The sequence below is a fragment of the Strongylocentrotus purpuratus genome, unplaced genomic scaffold (genome assembly GCF_000002235.5).
Source record: "Strongylocentrotus purpuratus isolate Spur 01 unplaced genomic scaffold, Spur_5.0 spur5_scaffold_7, whole genome shotgun sequence".
Taxonomy (NCBI): domain Eukaryota; kingdom Metazoa; phylum Echinodermata; class Echinoidea; order Camarodonta; family Strongylocentrotidae; genus Strongylocentrotus; species Strongylocentrotus purpuratus.
In genome coordinates, this window is record NW_022145613.1 from 36523431 (window position 1) to 36542067 (window position 18637).

General features: G+C 38.2%; 1 protein-coding gene across 1 annotated transcript; it reads right to left on the minus strand.

Moving 5' to 3' along the window:
• Nucleotides 1-261: 261 nt before the first annotated feature.
• On the minus strand, nucleotides 262-8643 carry LOC100893897 (protein phosphatase 2C-like domain-containing protein 1). The gene is made up of 3 exons (XM_030973832.1): nucleotides 8494-8643; nucleotides 3412-4690; nucleotides 262-2931 (listed from the first exon to the last, which is right to left on the minus strand). Exons 2-3 carry the CDS (start codon nucleotides 4667-4669, stop codon nucleotides 1853-1855), a joined length of 2337 nt encoding a protein of 778 aa, XP_030829692.1. The 5' UTR covers nucleotides 4670-4690; nucleotides 8494-8643; the 3' UTR covers nucleotides 262-1852.
• Between the last annotated feature and the right edge of the window lie 9994 nt (nucleotides 8644-18637).

An 18637-nucleotide genomic window follows, 5' to 3' on the forward strand; every position in this document is an offset into this window, starting at 1 on the left:
TTACTGATACAAACAGAAGAATCTTTCCTAAACCTTGAATACAGAATGATTCTGTTATAAAGGATGTGTTGAAGTCCATTAAATATAATGCAAAAGCCTTTCTCTCTCTGCTTGTCTATGAAAAATGTGTTACCATTACCATATAAGCCTACCAATATGTAGTACAGCGAGCCAAGCTCATATAGCCACATCTTATTTACTCTGATGCGTTTTATTTTCACAAACGCGCCCCCCCCCCCCCCCCCCCCCCCCCATAAAAAATTAAATAAAACCCTTTTTTTTAGCATTTGCATGTACATGTAGATGCATGTAGACCTATGCCTCCTGAAAAATACTGGCACTGACTGGCCATTTTGAGCCCCTAACTGGCAGTTTAATGTGATGCATGGTTTTTCTTCTTACATACATGAAATTTCAATTGATTGTTGTTACCCACATTCTAGTTTTTGAAGCATCAGGATTAAGAGTGCCACTATAAATCACTGTCCACCTTCATGTAACTTACAAGCAACGTCTGATTATTTTAAGGTACATAAAGCTTTATATAGTTTATTTTTGAAATATAAAATGATAAAATGACAAGAATCCTTGTTACTACTTTTTTACAACTACTTTTTTCAATTATAGGATTATTGTTTGAAAACAGAATATCAAACATTAAGGGGAACTCTTAAGATGTACAATGGATGTCATTTATCAAAATCATTAGCAATAAACCGATTAATTAAATAAAAAATCTGGGCTAGTAAAAATAGAAAATCTATGCATTTGAACATACTGTAGACAGAATGTACAATAATCTACAAAAATAGAAATAACATAGTTCAATAAATGTGAATATACATATTTTGGATAACTTTATAACTTGCATATTTTCATAATTTGCACATTAAACACCCGAAAGTCATAGGATGGCATGAATACTGATAATATCATGGACGGAAATTCACGGAATACAATAAACTTGAGTAGCGATGGCTGCATACCATACCAGCTACAGTAAATCAACACTATCATGTTCTTCTGTAGTGTAATTTCAGGAGTGGTATTCTGAAAACAATGTTATCTGTTAAATTAGTACAACAATGTAATTTGTCACATCAACGTTAGGACAAGTCATTGGTTAATGTCTGCACAAAGCTGGCTGCGTTGGTATAAAGTTTAGAGATATCTGATCAAGCACATATGTCAAGTATTTGTTCTGTGCAATTTAATTTTGTTATGACAACCAACATTGTTTTCCCGAACACAAAAGATTACATCGTTTTTCAGAAAACAAACCCAGGAGTTCAGAAATTTTACCCCGAAATTGAATTTCAGAATTTGTATGTACAGTGTACATACCATTAGATACACATGACCTAAACCTGCGGTATATACCGTAGGCATCCGTCTGCCTGTTCATAGCACATTTCTACACTCCTTCTCCTATCTCCAACAATCTAATCCTTGGTTTTTAAAAGGGAACTTGTTCAACTTCATCGCAACACTTTACCTTGGTCATGACCGTTTCACTTAATTTCTTCACGAAATGTAATACTTTGACATACATCATATATATCTATAGGAAATGCTACAGTACAATGCAACTACAAATATGAATATACTCAATGTACATGTAGCTACAAGTCTATCAACTATATTGAATTAAAAACCAACTATTCTAAATATATCATCTAAATTCATGCAACATATAGTCTGTACAATCATATTTAGTCTTCTGTGTATACTATATATATACAAATTCGTTTTGCCTTTATTGGATTAAAACCAAAACCTGATAATGAACATTGGATATTTCCTTATAAGGTCAAAATGCCTTTTTGAGAAAGACTTCATAGTTCTGACTATTTCACAGCTGGCAGCCATGAAGCAGAATTACCATAGCAGTGATATTATCCCTGGAACCAGCCATCAAAGCACTCTGAACTAGTCTCTCGCTGATCATTTCAGCAGCTAATCTATACTCCTCCTTCTTATCTACAATGCCCAGTCCTTCTGACAGACGAGACTTTGCATAAAAGGTGTGCAGCTCTGTCAGCGTTTCGATGTCTGCCTCGTTTCCATCGTCACATAGCGCTGACAGCATGCTCTCAAAGTCTGTCTTTGTGCTTGCATTGTCATTGAACTCTTCCTTGTAGTTTTTCATGTCTGGCACCGTCTCCTCTTCAATCTCTGCTTTTACGTCTTCAGCGACCCCTTCGACCCGGATACCGTTATTCTGGCTCTTGCCTTCATTAGAAGGTGCTTCCTGGTGATCCTCAGCACCTTTATCAGTCAGAGGTTCATTCCAGGTTATCTCTGATTTGCTATTAGCTTCATCATCGCCATCATCTTCGTCATCAGCATCCTCCTTTAATGATGGAAGGGGATTCAGAAAATGTTTTTTCTGTAAATTTGCCTCATCTCCCTCAGCCGCATCTATGTCAATGACGGATGTTACTGTGTTGTCAAATCCTGTCTGCTCATAACTGGCACTCAGCCCTGTCGCAAACGACTCGCCGAGGTAATCCTCACCATATGTTGTAACATCTGACCTACTGTAGCCCTCATATTCATCAGGAACGTTTTCTGCCTGTGTCCGTGACTGGTGGATGGCAAGGGTCTGCTTGACCAATGAGAGGACGTCATCATCGGTCAATACATCCCATAAGCCACATGATGCCATGACAATGAACTGAGCATGCTGGTCGATCTTGACACTGGTTGTGTATGGTTCAGGAATGACTGCTTTCTTAAGATGGGGATCTCCATAGTTACCTAGACCCCTTGTAGTGTCCAGGATGCCATTGACACGCCCATTTGGACCCCCTGCATGGACTGATGAGCCTGCCTTCTCTACACGTGTTCTCTCCTGTGGGTTTCCAGGGGTGTGATCTCTGGTTAGATGATATGCTTTTCCAGCTCTACACAGGACTGCTTGGGTATTACCTGTTAAGTTAAAGGAAATAATCATAATATTAAACAGAGTACTTTTTGCTCCAAGAAGCTTGTACATGTCTTGACATCACAAATACAGGTATTTTTAAATATTTTACTCTGCAGTTGTAGAACAAGTTGGTCAAGAAAAAAAGAAAAAAAAAGAATTCTATTTTCTTTTATGAGGTATTTCATTTTTCATCTTTAAAGCATATTCTAGTTAAAAACTAAGGGAAATACATGAACAAATTTGGAGAAGAGCTTGGATACTATAAATACTATTGTTGATTCAAGATACTCTACTCTCCTCGTGTTCCTGGGTTACATACAATCGACTGCACTTGTACCTACATTATTTCAAGTGGCACAAACATAAACATAATTCATAAAAAGCTAACTTGACAGAAGATCATATTTTGATAATGCATATTAGGTTGACCCAAGTGTGCTTTCAGAGCTCTGTTGATAGAATTGACCATTTCATTCACTCACCAGCATTAGCAATGTGCAAGACACCAAGCTCTTCCAAGTGTACTTCACTTCCATTGCTCTCTTTTTCCTGACCCTCTTCAGAATCTCCTTTCTCTTCTTTCTCTGTAGCCTCCGTCTCTCTATCTTTCTTTTCATCTTTTGCCCCATCATCAGTTTGAGTGTTTTCATCTTTATTTCCTGGATTTTCAGCCTCCAGTTGTTCCTTGCTATTGATGAGGAGAGACAGGGCTGAACAGCCACTCCAGCGAACCAGTGAAGTTTCATTAATTCCATAAGAAAGATACCGGTCAAGGTAAAGATATGACATGTGGTATGCCTGGGAAACCTTCTCAAACTCTGGATCTCGATTTTTCTTCTTTCGCGTTGGCCAATCACCCACTGATTCCTGACTTACAATGTCGCTCATCTTCATCAGATTACTCTCACAGGTGTGCATGATCTGTTGAATGATGTTGATGCTCTCTTCATGCAATATGTGACGGATGCTATCACTCCGTACGATAGGAGATCCTCTCTCAAGCTCATAGTCTGTCAGATCATTGTTATCTGCAAGATTTACAGCGCAAGTACAGGAAACTCGTTCATCCACCTTCTGAAGCTCACTAAGGAAGACATGATGGAGGTCATTGGCAGCTATGTCTGCTGCAAACCTACCATTATATCCATCATAAATACCAAAGAAGCATTTGTTGACATCGTTGCCATAGTAATCTTGGAATACTCGCGTATCCTCCATCTTTGATTTCCAACGACTATTATCGTCGGAGCAAATGCCTACTGCTCTTACGCAAGGAGCACTACAGTTCAGCGATATTCCTTTGCAGTCATAGACAGGGTTTTCTTTAATGTGGATCAATTTTTCATAGGTTTCCTCAAAATGGGATTTCACTAGCTCAAAAGCCTCATTGATCTTCTGTAATCTGTTCAAGGATACAGGTCTTTTGGGATTGCTCTTCTTGTTTAGATCTTTCATGAGCTCCTGTCTTTTTTTGAGGAGCCCCTTCACACCTTCGGGTTGTTCCTTGCCGCTATATCCAAGCACAACGAGAGCATTGTGGAAGCTCCTGTGTTCTTGAGTGGATCTTACATTGAAGTATTCATGGCACTTCTCACAGAATATGCTGACATCTGGGTCATTTGGTCGATCTGTTATCATTGTCTCCGGGGTTGGAGGTCGATTGAGATGACGAGTTTTGATCTGAAGGACGGAAGGGGCTACACCCCCTGCCCCGGACACAGAGGAAATATCACTGCTCATCCTGATCCCAAGCTAAGGTATCTAAACAAGGAAAAATCATGGAAAGCTCTATGTAATGAAGGCTACATATAAAACATAACCGAACAAAGCAATAATTCCATATTCTATGTTACTATGAAATTTGTTCACTATCATGATCTGCAATGAATTTTAGTGTAAATATCTCATATATCATAGTGAAAGGAATGTAAACTCACAGCTGATGCATGACAACTAGATGATAGTGATCCTAATTAAATTAAGTCAGAGAGGTTAATTTGTATGATGAGGTATCTAAACATCACACACATTTCATTTTCAAATTTTCAGGAACATATATTATTTGATCCATGTTTTTTTAATTTAGGCCTATAGTTATTTAATTGAATTGATTTGGTTTATTGTAGGCCCCCTACGTAAAAATGAACATGCAGCTGGAAAGCTGAAATTGCTCAATTTACAAAGTAATGTACAACACAATAAATGATCAAACTATGAATGACTAAAGCGTGGCAACCATAAATCATGCATAATGAAACTACTGTATACAAAACTCTCAAATATTACATAAAAATCTAAATATATTAAACAGATATTAAAAACTTCTGTGTCTTCAAAGTTAAGAGGTAAAGGAAAGAGAGAGAGAGAGCTATAGTCTAGACGGAACTAGAACTTGAAGAGGAAGAGGAAGAGATCGAAGGGAGAAAATTAAGAAAGAAAGAAAAGTTGATCAGAGAATTGAATAACATATTATTTAGACAATTCAATAAGAAACAGATACTGGGCCATTCCATGGTAACTTGCGTTACACCTAATGGGTACATTGACACGATAATGTGCCTATATCTTTAGAACTGCTAGGATCTGCAAGATACTTTTTTCAAACATGGACAGGGTAGATATAGAACAACTGAATGAAACAAAAAAGAAAATTGAAGAACAAACATTTTTAGATTCTTGGATTATTGAATTTTGGTAACTCGCGTTACAAAAAAAGGACATGGTCAATTCTATGAGACCCTCTTTTGGCAAAGTCTCCTCATACTAGACAATCTTGACAAAATCTTTCCTACGTTGATAGTAGGTTGAGACTTACTACCCATAGGAAAGTGAAAAGTATGCCGCAGACCTGCCGCAGACCTGCCGCAGACCTGCCGCAGACTTTTAGTCTGCGGCAAAGAGTATGCCGAAGTATGCGGCAGAAAGAAATTTTGCTGCAGACTTGCCGCATACCAGTATGCCACAGGAACAGTCTGCGGCAGATCTGCGGCAGGATGAAATTTTGCTGCAGACTTGCCGCATACCAGTATGCCACAGAACAGTCTGCGGCAGATCTGCGGCAGGATGAAATTTTGCTGCAGACTTGCCGCATACTAGTATGCCACAGGAACAGTCTGCGGCAGATCTGCGGCAGGATGAAACTTTGCTCCAGACTTGCCGCATACTAGTATGCCACAGGAACAGTCTGCGGCAGATCTGCGGCAGGGCGAAAATTTGCTCGAGACTTGCCGCATACCAGTATGCCACAGGAACAGTCTGCGGCAGGTCTACCACAGGAAATCCCATTAAAGTCTAATAGGGCCAATTGAAACCAATCATCTCATGCATATTCATTATTACTTTACACATGTGACAGAAAAATACATTTATCATGATTTGTTAAGCAAATTAAGACAATGCACATCATTTTTGTGATTTCTATTTTCCTTTTGCCATTATTAACCAATAGATTATTTTGTCTGATCATGTAACAATTACATTCACATTTAAGCAATAGATATATTGATTACTAACCAAGAAACTATGATTACTAACCAAGAAACAATATACATATTTAGTATATATATATGTGTACGAGCCTGTGTCACTTTAAATGTTACTCTTGAATACACTTCAAATGATCAATGTGATGAAGTTAATACAATTGAGAATAGAATATACCTAATTGGTAATATCAATATATATTGGTATTACCTAATTGGTAATATCGATATTGCCAATATCGATTATGAAGTATCAATCAGATTATCACTGGTTCTTCTACATGCATACTTTATTGCCACGTACTGGATATGAAAGAGTATGCGGCAGGTCTGCAGCAGGTCTATATGAGATATGAATATTCATGACGAAGAGTCTGCGGCAGGTCTGCAGCAAGTCTGCGGCAGACCTGCCGCAGACTCTTCATCATACTGATAGAGTATGCGGCAAGTCTGCGGCAAGTCTGCAGCAAGTCTGCGGCAGACCTGCCGCAGACTCTTCATCATACTGAAAGAGTATGCGGCAAGTCTGCGGCAGAGTATGCGGCAAGTCTGCGGCAGACCTGCCGCAGACTCTTCATCATACTGAAAGAGTCTGCAGCAAGTCTGCCGCAGACCTGCCGCAGACTCTTCATCATACTGAAAGAGTATGCGGCAAGTCTGCGGCAAGTCTGCGGCAAAACTAATTTGCATGTGAAAAAGATGACTGTCTGCGGCAGGTCTGCTGCAGATCTGCGGCAAGTCTGCCGCAGGAGTATGCGGCAGGCTCATTTCTTTCCTATGGGTAGTATAAGATCACAATATTAAAGATAAGAAACAATGGACTAGTAAAATGCTGGAAGCAAATATGTCGGTAACTCACGTTACGGTAACTCGCGTTACATTTTGTCCGGAGGCCATTTTCAACCCTATGTAATAGATTAAATATCCCTGGACCCCTTAGAAAAGGCTTAGAATATGGAAATATATTCATCTTTTTCAATTTAGCGAAATTTTCAGGAAAAAATATTACAAGAATCCTGTGTAATCTGCAATAAATTGTTTTTTTTTCATCTACAGTCCCACATGTACGTTTTTGATGATGGCTTGAGATCTTAGGAAATCAACAAAAATAAAAAATAAATTGTATTGAATTTGAAAGGCCCTAATGTTTTATGAACATCCATGGCATAAGGTTAGTGATAAATGAAAAAATTAACATAAGAGGTACATTTCTTTTTTTGATGTCATGTCCTTCTTCTCATGGAATGGCCCTACTAAATAGTCAGGGCTGTCAACCCTCCCGCATTTGGAGGGAGTCTCGATCATGCCACCATGCTCATTCTCACGCAGTCGCAATAGCTTGTAGCTGGGGACTGCCGCCAGCACGCCTTTCCTCCCGCTCTCCTGCTTTGATGTAGAATCTCCCAGTTTATGAAAAAACCTCCCGCCAAACATGGTAAGCACATCAAAATACGGGACCACCCCCCCCCCCCCCCCCCCTAAAAAAAAAAGTGCTCTTACCCCCATTCAGCGGCTGGCTTCGTCTATCATTGCGAAATCCTGCGTACGCCACTGCCGTTGAGCAAAAAAAATAAATTGCATACGACCTAGCTCCCTCGAAGCAGTTCCCCCAAAGTTGACTGCCCTGAATAGTACAACTTAACATTGGCATGAGTAGAAAATAGAATCTAAAAAAATGTTAGATTTAACGTAGATGTCAACTAGTCTAGGCATTCTGCAGATATTGTTATCTCAAAATTTGATGTCAGAATCACAACTAGCTGTCACAATTTACAATGCAATGGCATGCACCAATTTCTAAAATAAAAAAATAAAACAAAGCCCCACATATGCCATGGTTATTGTCATATTGAATTAAATCTTCGGCCTAATTGAAACCTAACAATACAAACTATTCTTCTCATTACATTTTTCACCGACTTTCGAAGAGAAGATACGGAGAGCTAACGTTAGAGTTAGAGCGGATGAATACAAAAATTTTCGGCTTCGACTTCGCTCAGCTCACGTCACTACAAAAGTACAATACAAAAATACAACTTAACATTCTGAATAAAAGTTTATCAATCGTAGTCTATTTCTTACCAAAACTAGAAGTAAGCTAGAGGTCTAACGTTAAGTTGGAAATGTGCTTTTGAACAGTAGACTTTTTCCTCTGAATTAGCCAAATTGTGTAGTGCATGCGGCATGCAGTGGCAGCAGCAGCTGGAGTCTGAACTGCAACAGGCGGCGGTGAACAGTTGACTGGCCGGGCCTGTCGGCGCGCGTAGGAAAGTAAGAGACTACGGGCCGCGGGGCGGTCGGATCGGAGAAGCAGTTCTTCGACTAGGCAAAATAACGTAGATGACAAAAACGATAGAGGGCGCACCATCAAACAATTTTGTTTCCATAACTACGTCATTATGTTCGTGAGGAAGTAAGACGTGCTTTCTCGGACCTCTCCCATCATGACTTCTCAAAGAGGAAAGGCCACATCGAAACGGGCTAGGGCGTCAACGCCGCCCAGCCCCGACGTGATACCATCCATACGTATACTTCTTAATGAGCAGTGGGATAGAATAGAGAGTAGATTGGACCTTCTGGAAGAAACTTTTGGACAGAGGATGAGAAATTTAGAAGTAACGATAAATGGATTAAAGGAAGCTGCTGAATTTCAAAGCAAAGAAGTACAGGAAGCGAAGGGAAAAGTGGACCGCGTAGAGAAGGAGCTAAGTTTAAAGGAAAAACTTCTTCAAGATGAGATTGACAAGTTAAGTGCTTATGTAGCCAGGGAGAACTTGATTTATACTGGAATCCCAGAGGTGCAGAATGAGAATGTTAAGCAGGTCCTTCGGGATCTGCATGTTGAACAGCTTCAGATTCCCGTCGAACTTGCCGACAAGATAGAATACCAGCGAGTACATCGCCTTTTCGGGAATGCTGGGGCGAGAGGGAGACCAAGAGCCATCAAAGCCCGTTTCGTGAGGTACGCGGATAGAGTGTTAGTGCAGCAACATGCTAAAAACTTAAAAGGAACAACCATGTATATATCCGAAGATATGCCAAAGAGAGTACGAGAGGCGCGGCAACCTCAAATTGCTGCTTTGAAAGCCGCGAGACGAGTCGGGAAGTTAGCCTTTTTCTCGCGGGCTGATCCCGCAAAACTTTTTATCGACAAAGTGTATATGCCTCCAAATCAGCAAGAAGCCTTTGTCCGGGAGATGCAAGGAAATTTCGAACGCCAGCAAGGGAACCTCGAACGCCAGCAAGGGGCTATTAGAAGGAAGCTACCGTTAACGAAGATTCCGACATTGAGTGCTATGGCGGGAGCTACAGCGGGAGTCACCGTGTCAGCCACAGCGAGTTTCACTGAGGGAGCTACAGCGGGAGCTACAGCGGGAGCCTTGAATGGAGATACAGTGGTGGCGGGAGACACCGGTGCCATGGAGTTATAGTTTGATGATTTAATGGAAATGTGAATAACGACAAAATCATAAAGGATCATCATGAAAGTGCAGTGTTAATGTTACGACACCATTCAAACAAGGGAATTTGGAACGCCAGCAAGGGAACCTCGAACGCCAGCAAGGGGCTATTAGAAGGAAGCTACAGTTAACGAAGATCCCGACATTGAGTGCTATGGCGGGAGCTACAGCGGGAGTCACCGTGTCAGCCACAGCGAGTTTCACTGAGGGAGCTACAGCGGGAGCCTTAAAGGGAGATACAGTGGTGGCGGGAGACACCGGTGCCATGGAGTTATAGTTTGATGATTTAATGGAAATGTGAATAACGACAAAATCATAAAGGATCATCATGAAAGTGCAGTGTTAATGTTACAACACCATTTAAGCCGAAAACATTCGGAGAAAGTAGGTCTTTCATGGAATCAATAATTTGTTATTGCTGAGTTTGATAGTATACAAAACCATGGAAAGTGCGGATTTTAATTTGTCTGGTTTGTTAGGTATCCAGTTTTCCCAGTCATCGTATACAGCTGATGCGTGAACGAGTGGAAAAATGAGCTATTCAAGCTCTGCTTTAATTTCGTGGGAAATCATAAGGTGAAGCTCTATAAAGTGTGCTTGAATTTGCAAACATAGGAGCCATGTGTATGATTTTTATCCAGTCCTGTGATTGGGACAAGGTGAGGCAAACATCATGAGCGGTAATCTTTAAAGAAGGGACATAACTCCAGCTGTTGAGGACTGTATGGTTCGTCAATAACCAAGAGGAGGAGCAGGGAACAGATACTACAAACGATAAGAGTAACACCGCTGGATGAGAAACGATGGAGGTAAATGTATACCAGAAAAGAAAGAAAAAAAGAATAAGCATGATAATTAAAGAGACGAGTGACTAAGAAAAAACGATGAGGTATTGCCATGATTTTTAACATGTTTAAAGGAAGTGTTTTTTGTTTATTCAAGCTATGCTTTAATTTCATGGGAAAACATAAGGTGAAGCTTTATAAAGTGGGGTGGAATTTGCAAACATAGAAGCCGAGTGAGGGAAAATGAGGGAAGGAAGAAAATCTTTCTTTCTTTCTTTCTTTTTTCTTACCAAATATGCTGTTTGTGTTTACATGGAAGATATTGACCGTTCCTCTGTACTCAGTATTTTCTTACTGGGTAAACTGATACTAGCATGTTTCCGAGTCTTTTTCAATTTTTTCTTTTTTTTTTAAGGAAAAATATGTCAGAATTTGTGTTTGTTTTTTAAAGAAGAACGAGTGGAAAAATGAGCTATTCAATTAGCTCTGCTTTAATTTCATGGGAAATCATAAGGTGAAGCTTTATAAAGTGGGGTGGAATTTGCAAACATAGGAGCCGAGTGAAGGGAAATGAAAGAAAAGAGGGAGAGGAAATCCTTCTTTCCTTTTTTTTTTGTTGCCAAATATGCTATTTTGTTTACATGTAAGGTATTGACCCTTCCTCTGCATTCAGTATGTTTTTTACTGGGTAAACTGATACTAGCATGTTTTCTGAGTTTTCTTGTGTCAATTATCCGTCTGGGGTAAAAGGAGGAAATGAAAAGCAAGTTTCTTATATCTGCCGGTATATAGTTTGTTTGGTAACTTCAATTTGAGGGAATATCAACTTCTCATAAAAATCTATTATATTCCTTATTTCTTTTCATATAAAAATACGCATTCACATTTGAAATCGTTGAAAATATTGTGGTACCATTATTTACTGGGGCTAAGATTGGGAAGGAAAATTCACTTTGCTATTGAGAAAGGGGCGTTGACATTCCCTTGATGTTGTGAGAAGTGTGTTTATTGAACGTTGAAAGAACATGGTAATTATAATGTATTATGTAACAGATAATGAAAATGAGAATCTGAACACACCTGTGAACCTAAGATGAAAATGTCTCTTTTGAACTGCGTATACAATTTAAAGCTATGGGTGAGTAGGAATGCCTCATCAACAAATGAGATATGGATCTGAGAATGAAGTCAGGGTAAAGTAAGAGGTCATTACTTCCCCTTAGTCTCCATCACTGAGTGGAAATCATATGCAACATGGGGGTGTTTAGAGATGTATTTAACTCCTGCTGGAAGTATGCAGTACAAAAACTGTAATTATATTAAAAATACCATCCCTGGAAATGTTCATTTTGGAAAAGAACTGTTGTGAGAACTTTTGTTTTGCATAAATACATTTTCCAAACGGTAAAATATTCAGGAATGTAAAGTGAAAACATTTCCCGCCAAATCGTATTTGTATGTATAGATTTTACGAATCAAGAATTTAAGCCTTCATTGTGACATTCCATGAGATGTAATCTGGTTGAAAGTACATGTACCGTAATTTAAAGCACCAGTCACATAAATGAATAACATATAGTGATGTCAGGGGCAGCATTTTGAGGGACAAAAGGCTGTGTGTCTAGCAGTTCATGCAATTTGAGGGATTATCAACTCCTTACGAAGATGGATTATACTCCTTATTTCTTGATATATAAAAATACGCATTCATATTTGACATAGTTGAAAATATTGTGGTGCCTTTAATTTACTGGGGCTACGTTTGGGAAGGAAAATTCACTTTGATATTGAGAAAGGGGCGTTGACATTCCCTTGATGTTGTGAGAAGTGTGTTCATTGAACGTTGAAAGAAAATGGTAATTATAATGGATTATGTAACAGATAATGAAAAGAAGATCTGAACTTAAGATGAAAATTTCTCTTTTGAACTGCGTATACATTTTAAAGCTATGGGTGAATAGGAATGCCTCATCAACAATTGAGGTATGGATCTGAGAATGAAAGTCAGGGTTAACGGAAGGAAGATGTTATTACTCCCCCTTAGTCTCTATCATTGAGTGGAAATCTATGCAACCTTGGTGGGTTTAGAGATGTATTTACTCCAGCTGGAAATATGCATTACAAAAACTGTAATTATATTAAAGTTCAATCCCTTGATATGTGTATTGTGGAAAAGAATTGTTGTGAGAACTTTTGTTTTTGCATTAACGAATTCTCCAAACGTCGAAAATTCAGGAATGTAAAGTGAAGAAAAAAAATTCCCCGCCATATCGTGCTTGGAGGTAGAGATTTTAAGACTCAAGAATGTAAGCCTTGTGACATTCCATGAGATATAATCTGGTTGGAAGTACAATGCAATTTAAAGCACCAGTCAAAACTCATGAATGTAAAGAGAAAATAGTACCCGCCAATTTGTACTAATGTAGGCATAGGTTTGCCTTATTGCATTCCACGAGATGTCTAGCTTGTTACTTAATCTTTAAAATGTGTCATTAGAGGAATGTGAACACTGTACAACGCAAATTATAGAACGGGTTCCTTTTAAAGATATTTACAAATGGAGAGGGGGAGTGGTTTGGTGTGCATGTGTGTGTGTCTGTGTGTGTAACTTAATACATACATGTACATCGCATTTCTCTTTCCTTTTCCATTTGGTGAGCAAAGTAATCCAACTAATCAATAGCCATGAACACGTGAGAGGCTTCCTCAGCTATGATTGGTCCGCGAGAGCTGGAGGGCGAAAGTGTTTCTTTTGTTTCTTTTCGTCACCGGCTTCTCGTGGTCACCAACGCCGGACATGCTGATTGGCTGAATGGTCTTTGCGGCAGCAGGAGGGCGGGACGTGTTTTGAGACAAGTCTCGTCTCCAGCTGGTCCTAGACATTTCAGTTGATCGAGATAAATGGCATCTGAAATATACAACATAATTGTCGATTTGTTTCTGCTCCCCCCCCCCCCTTTAATAGTAAATATCCATGTAATCTTACAATCTTAGCAGGAGGATTAACGTTAGTGCCTTGTGAAGCAATAATTAGATCTCGTCACCGGCTGCTTGTGGTCACTGTCTATGACGGCAGGTGGGCGGGACGTTGTTCTTTTATTTAGAAAAGTCTCGTCCCCAGCCAGTTTTAGACACCAGCGAGGTCTTTAAATCAACTATAAATTTTATATCTAGACTCTGTTTTGAGAGAAATTAAAAGGGGAAAATAAATAATGCCCTTTTACGGTTACCTTAAGCCGGTCGTTAACAGTGAAAGGAAAAGAAAAAAAAAGAAGAGGAATAGTTCAAAAGTTAATTAATTCGTTTTCTTAAAAAAGAACTCCTTATATACTGTAAAGTTTATAATGGTACCGAAAGCCATTTGGTGGGGTACAAGCTGTTGAAGCTTAAAGTATGCACGGGGTTTATCTATTACGTTCGTTTATTACGTTTTTTTTCTTTTAAAATATTATATATAGCCGTTTGAGCCTGGGGCTAAAGTATCATTAGTTACACATTATCTGAATCCGTTAATTATGAGGTCAAGTTATATCGTCTGGAGTTACTGTTTTATTTTCGGTGTTGGTTTTTTTTTTTTTTTTTTTGTCACAGTAAGAAGACTGTATTAATACTTTGTGTAAAAGGCTGCCACGCCATGATTTAGAATAAGTGATGGGAGGGGTTTCGAACATGCCAGCATATATTATGCTTATGTGTATGAATGTGGTTGATAGTGTTGAAGGGTGGGGTGATGGTATGTGTGGTATGTTCTCCGGTTCCGATGTCTGCCTGTACTTGTTTAATTTGCAATCTAACTTGAAAGCGTTTGTTTTTCCTAGAGTTGGAAATGCATCAAGCTTCCCATCTACTGTGAAACTGTCACCACTATGTACATTTCTAAAGGTTTTTTGTTACAGATATAGATTCATAGTTCTTGATGTCGGTTAATTTAAAATTACTCTCAATTAATGTCAGAGGACTGAGAGATAGAGTTAAAAGAAAGAGGATTTTTCAGTGGTGCAAAATGTCGGCAAATATGATATTCTTGCAGGAGGTATTGGAGGATATTATTCATTACGATCAGGTGGGCTATGTTAAAGATCGGAATATTGGGGAAGCGGTTCGGTTAATTGATGATACATTCTTTCAGTCCTTGTATCAGCCTGTAGGCTTTTTAATTGCCGTAGATTTTGAAAAGGCTTTCGATTGCATTTCCCATAAACTTTTATTTAAAGCTTTGGAACAGTTCGGGTTTGGTAAAGTTTTGTGTTCTTGGGTTAAAACCCTCTACACTAATGTTAGCAGTTGCGTGATGAACGGGGGACACTCAACAGGATATTTTGGAATTAATAGAGGGGTAAGACAAGGTGACCCCCTATCTCCATATTTATTTGTAATAGTTATCGAATTACTAGCTCGTTATATTAGGAAAGATGAGAGCATTAAAGGGGTAGGATTCGGGAATAAAGAAATAAAGCAAGTTTTGTATGCCGATGATATTACATTGTTTTTAAAAGATATGGATTCAATTAATAAAGTGAAGAAAGTTTTCAAAAACTTTGAAAAATTAAGTGGGTTGAAGATAAATATGGATAAGACAAATTTTATGTGGTTAGGAGAGGAAAGTGATAGGCCGGGTTTACCTTTTTTTGGACATAGGGTACAACATATAAAGATCCTAGGGGTATATTTCGCACGTCATTCCAAAATAAAAGATGATTTGAACTATAAGGAAATTTTGAGCAAAATCAAAAGACTAATCGGTTGGTGGAAGCAACGAGATTTAACGATGTTTGGCAAAATTAAATTGTTGAAGATATATGTATTTTCAAAACTAAATTATGTTTCGTCTCTTATGACAGTCCCACAAAACATTTTTGAAGAAATCGAAAAGATTTCTTTTAATTTTATTTGGGGAGGGAGAGACAGAATAAAACGGAAAATATTATATCAAGATTATTGCGCTGGGGGACTCAGAGTAACGAATTTTAAGATATTTATCAAGACTCAGAGAATAATGTGGATCAAACGGTTGCTCTATGGAGAAAAGTATTCAGGTTGGAAAGTAACCTTTGACCACTTTTTCAGATCACTGGGGGGTCGAATTATATTTCTTTGTAATTATGATATAAATAAAATGGACTTGAAGGGTATACCATCTTTTTATAAAGACATGTTGAAGGCATGGCAAGAATTAGATAAATGCAGACACTTTGGAGAAAATAAGAATAATCCGATTATATTTAGCAACAAGTGTATTTGTCTCAGCAATAAAACATTTTTTGATGTCGAACTATTTCAGAAAGGTATACTTCAAGCATCAGATATAATTGTCAGAGGTCATTTAAAACCGATCTTACATTTTTTAAATTTGGGTTTTGAAACTAAAAGCTTGCTTAGAATTCAAAAGATCTTTTCAGCAATTAGAAACGATTGGATACAAAGTGATTTTATGGAAGTGGACACTGAAAATTTTGAAATAGAATTGATGATATTTGGACGTTTACAGAAACTATGTGATATAAAATCCAGGCGGTTATATGATTACTTCATTGAAGACCTTCAAAAAGAGTATACATTACATGTTACAGATGGCAACTGTCAATTTGATCTTGGAATGACGGAGTTGAAAGAAACATTCACAAGGATGAAATGTGCAATGCTTTGTAATAAACATAGAGAGTTTCAATACAAACAATTACAAGGGGCTGTATATACGAAAAGAGAGCTCTTTAAATTTGGTTTTGAGTCAGACCATTTTTGTTCCTTTTGTAGACTAGAAGTAGAGACATACCAACATTTATTTTTAGATTGTCTTAAAGTTAAAAGATTATGGCAGGAGGTAATTCAAAAGTTACATTTAATCGAAATTGACATTGATGATTGGAAACCCATTTTTATGGGAATATCCGGCAATACTGCGAGAATATTTGTAATAAATTGTATCATATTTTTAGTAAAGTATATCATTTTTATTTCTAGAAAAGAAGGAACTTTGCCATCTGTACAGAAAACAGTACATATGCTTAAAAATTACAGAGACGAGGAATACAAAATAGCCTTCAAAAAGGGGAAACTGGGGATGCACTTACAGAAAAGGGAACAAATCGATGCATTTTTACTTTAATGGATGTGGGTATTATTATTATTAGTAGTATTATTAATTCTCTCTCGTGTACAGGTGGACAAACCGGAACAGGTTGCATGCAGTGTGTGTGTCGGCGTGAAGGGGGTATGATGAGATGGGTGGGCTAGGGGGGGGGGGGGTTAAGAGTTTGTGTGGTGTGAGTTGAGGGAACAGGTTGCATGCAGTGTGTGTTTGTGTTTGTATGTGTGTTTATGTGTGTGAAAGGTGGTGAAAGGTGGTGAAAGGTGGTGTGGGTGGGCTAGAGGGGAGGGGGGGGGGTGTGAGAGTGTTGTGATAGGATGGTAATATGTAATTTTAAACCTTCCTCTACTGTTATTTTGATTATTCACTGTTACATGCAAGACTTTTTTTTTCCTTTTTTTTTCTCTATGTTCATTGATTGATGTAACTTATGAAATGTCTTGTATCAAAGATCTTGTTTTATATTGCTTATCTTGATAATTTCTTGTTATGTGAATTTCTTGTTATGTGAAATTGTGAGGAAGGAAATAAAATATCATTTAAAAAAAAAAAAAAAAAAAAAAACTACGAATTGGATATTTAGGGCTCCGCCTACTCTTAGAAACTGCTAATGCCAGTTTTTATTTTAGAGAATGAATTGTATACTACTCTATTTGTTCTTTTTATGATATAATAATTAGTAATATCTTAAAGCTTATCTGCCGTAGTTTACAGGAGGGATTAGACTGCCCTGCAAGGTCACTGGACAGCTGGTTATCTCATCAACTCAGCTCTCAGTTAATTATAAGAAAAAGAGGATCATGGGGGACCAATGGTCACCGATTAGGCATTGTTTGTTATATGGAGGGCGCAAGTAGCTACAAGTAGTGCAGTGGGCCTGTAAATTAAAGCAAGTACTATTCTACGAGCATTATTGCAGCAAATGGATGATACTTACTTCTTCACAAGTTTTTTGTTCTCAACTCTAGCTCTCCAATTCTTAATTATGCTATCTCATTTTCATCATGAGCTAGTATATTAAGCGGAGTCTCGTTATGACAACTATGACTGAAATCTTGAATACAAGGACGAAAAATAAGAGATTAAGAACAAGTGGAACCAGCAAAACTACCTTGTGATATAGGTTCCCCTCTCCTGATCCCTACCCCCCAGCTCACACGCACTCTATCTCTCCCCACCTCTTTTTCTCTCTCTCTCTCGATCTCCATCTTTCTCTCTCGCTCTCTCTCTACCCCTCTCTCCCTCTCCATATTTCTCTCTCTTCCCTTCTCTCACCTCTCGATCATCCCCGTATAGTTTCTAAGGAGCTGCTGTTTGGGATTACTGCACAACTATTGAGCAACTCCCTGTCTCCTTTTCTTCCCTTCTCTCACCACTCTCTCTCTCTCTCTCTCTCTCTCTCTTTGATTATTCATTCCTCAAGTGTTCCAGATTATTCATAATGTGGCGAAATTTTCTCTTTATTAACCGGACATTGTATCACTCAAAGATAAATTTCCATGTGTCCTAATAATATCACTTCGGCACCGAAACTGAGGAAAGACACAGCTTGAATCTTGACCGGAATGAATGTCCAAGGCTAGATCATCCAGATTAATACGATTCCATACTTGGAAGTGATTAACTTGATATATCTACATTTTGTTATGGTTACTTTAAGAGTTTGACAGCCCCTATAAAACATTATACTGGATGCCATTCAACTTTAAAAAAAAAATATTTTAAGTAGTTGACAGTTTATCAATTTTGCTTTGAATGTAATAAATGACATTCATATTTTTAAAAGAAAAGTGGAGAACATTGAATAAGGGAAATCCTTATTGTCAATAATAATGATAGTTTTATTTGTACCAAATTATTTGTACAAATAACTCGAAGTCATAAATATCATA

What these genes read in the sequence shown, in the direction of transcription:
- LOC100893897 (XM_030973832.1), bottom strand. Translation starts at nt 4,669, where the DNA reads ATGAGCAGTGATATTTCCTCTGTGTCCGGGGCAGGGGGTGTAGCCCCT. An exon ending in CTTGCACATTGCTAATGCTG is followed by an intron (nt 2,932 to 3,411) that starts GTGAGTGAATGA and finishes TTAACTTAACAG; the next exon opens with GTAATACCCAAGCAGTCCTG.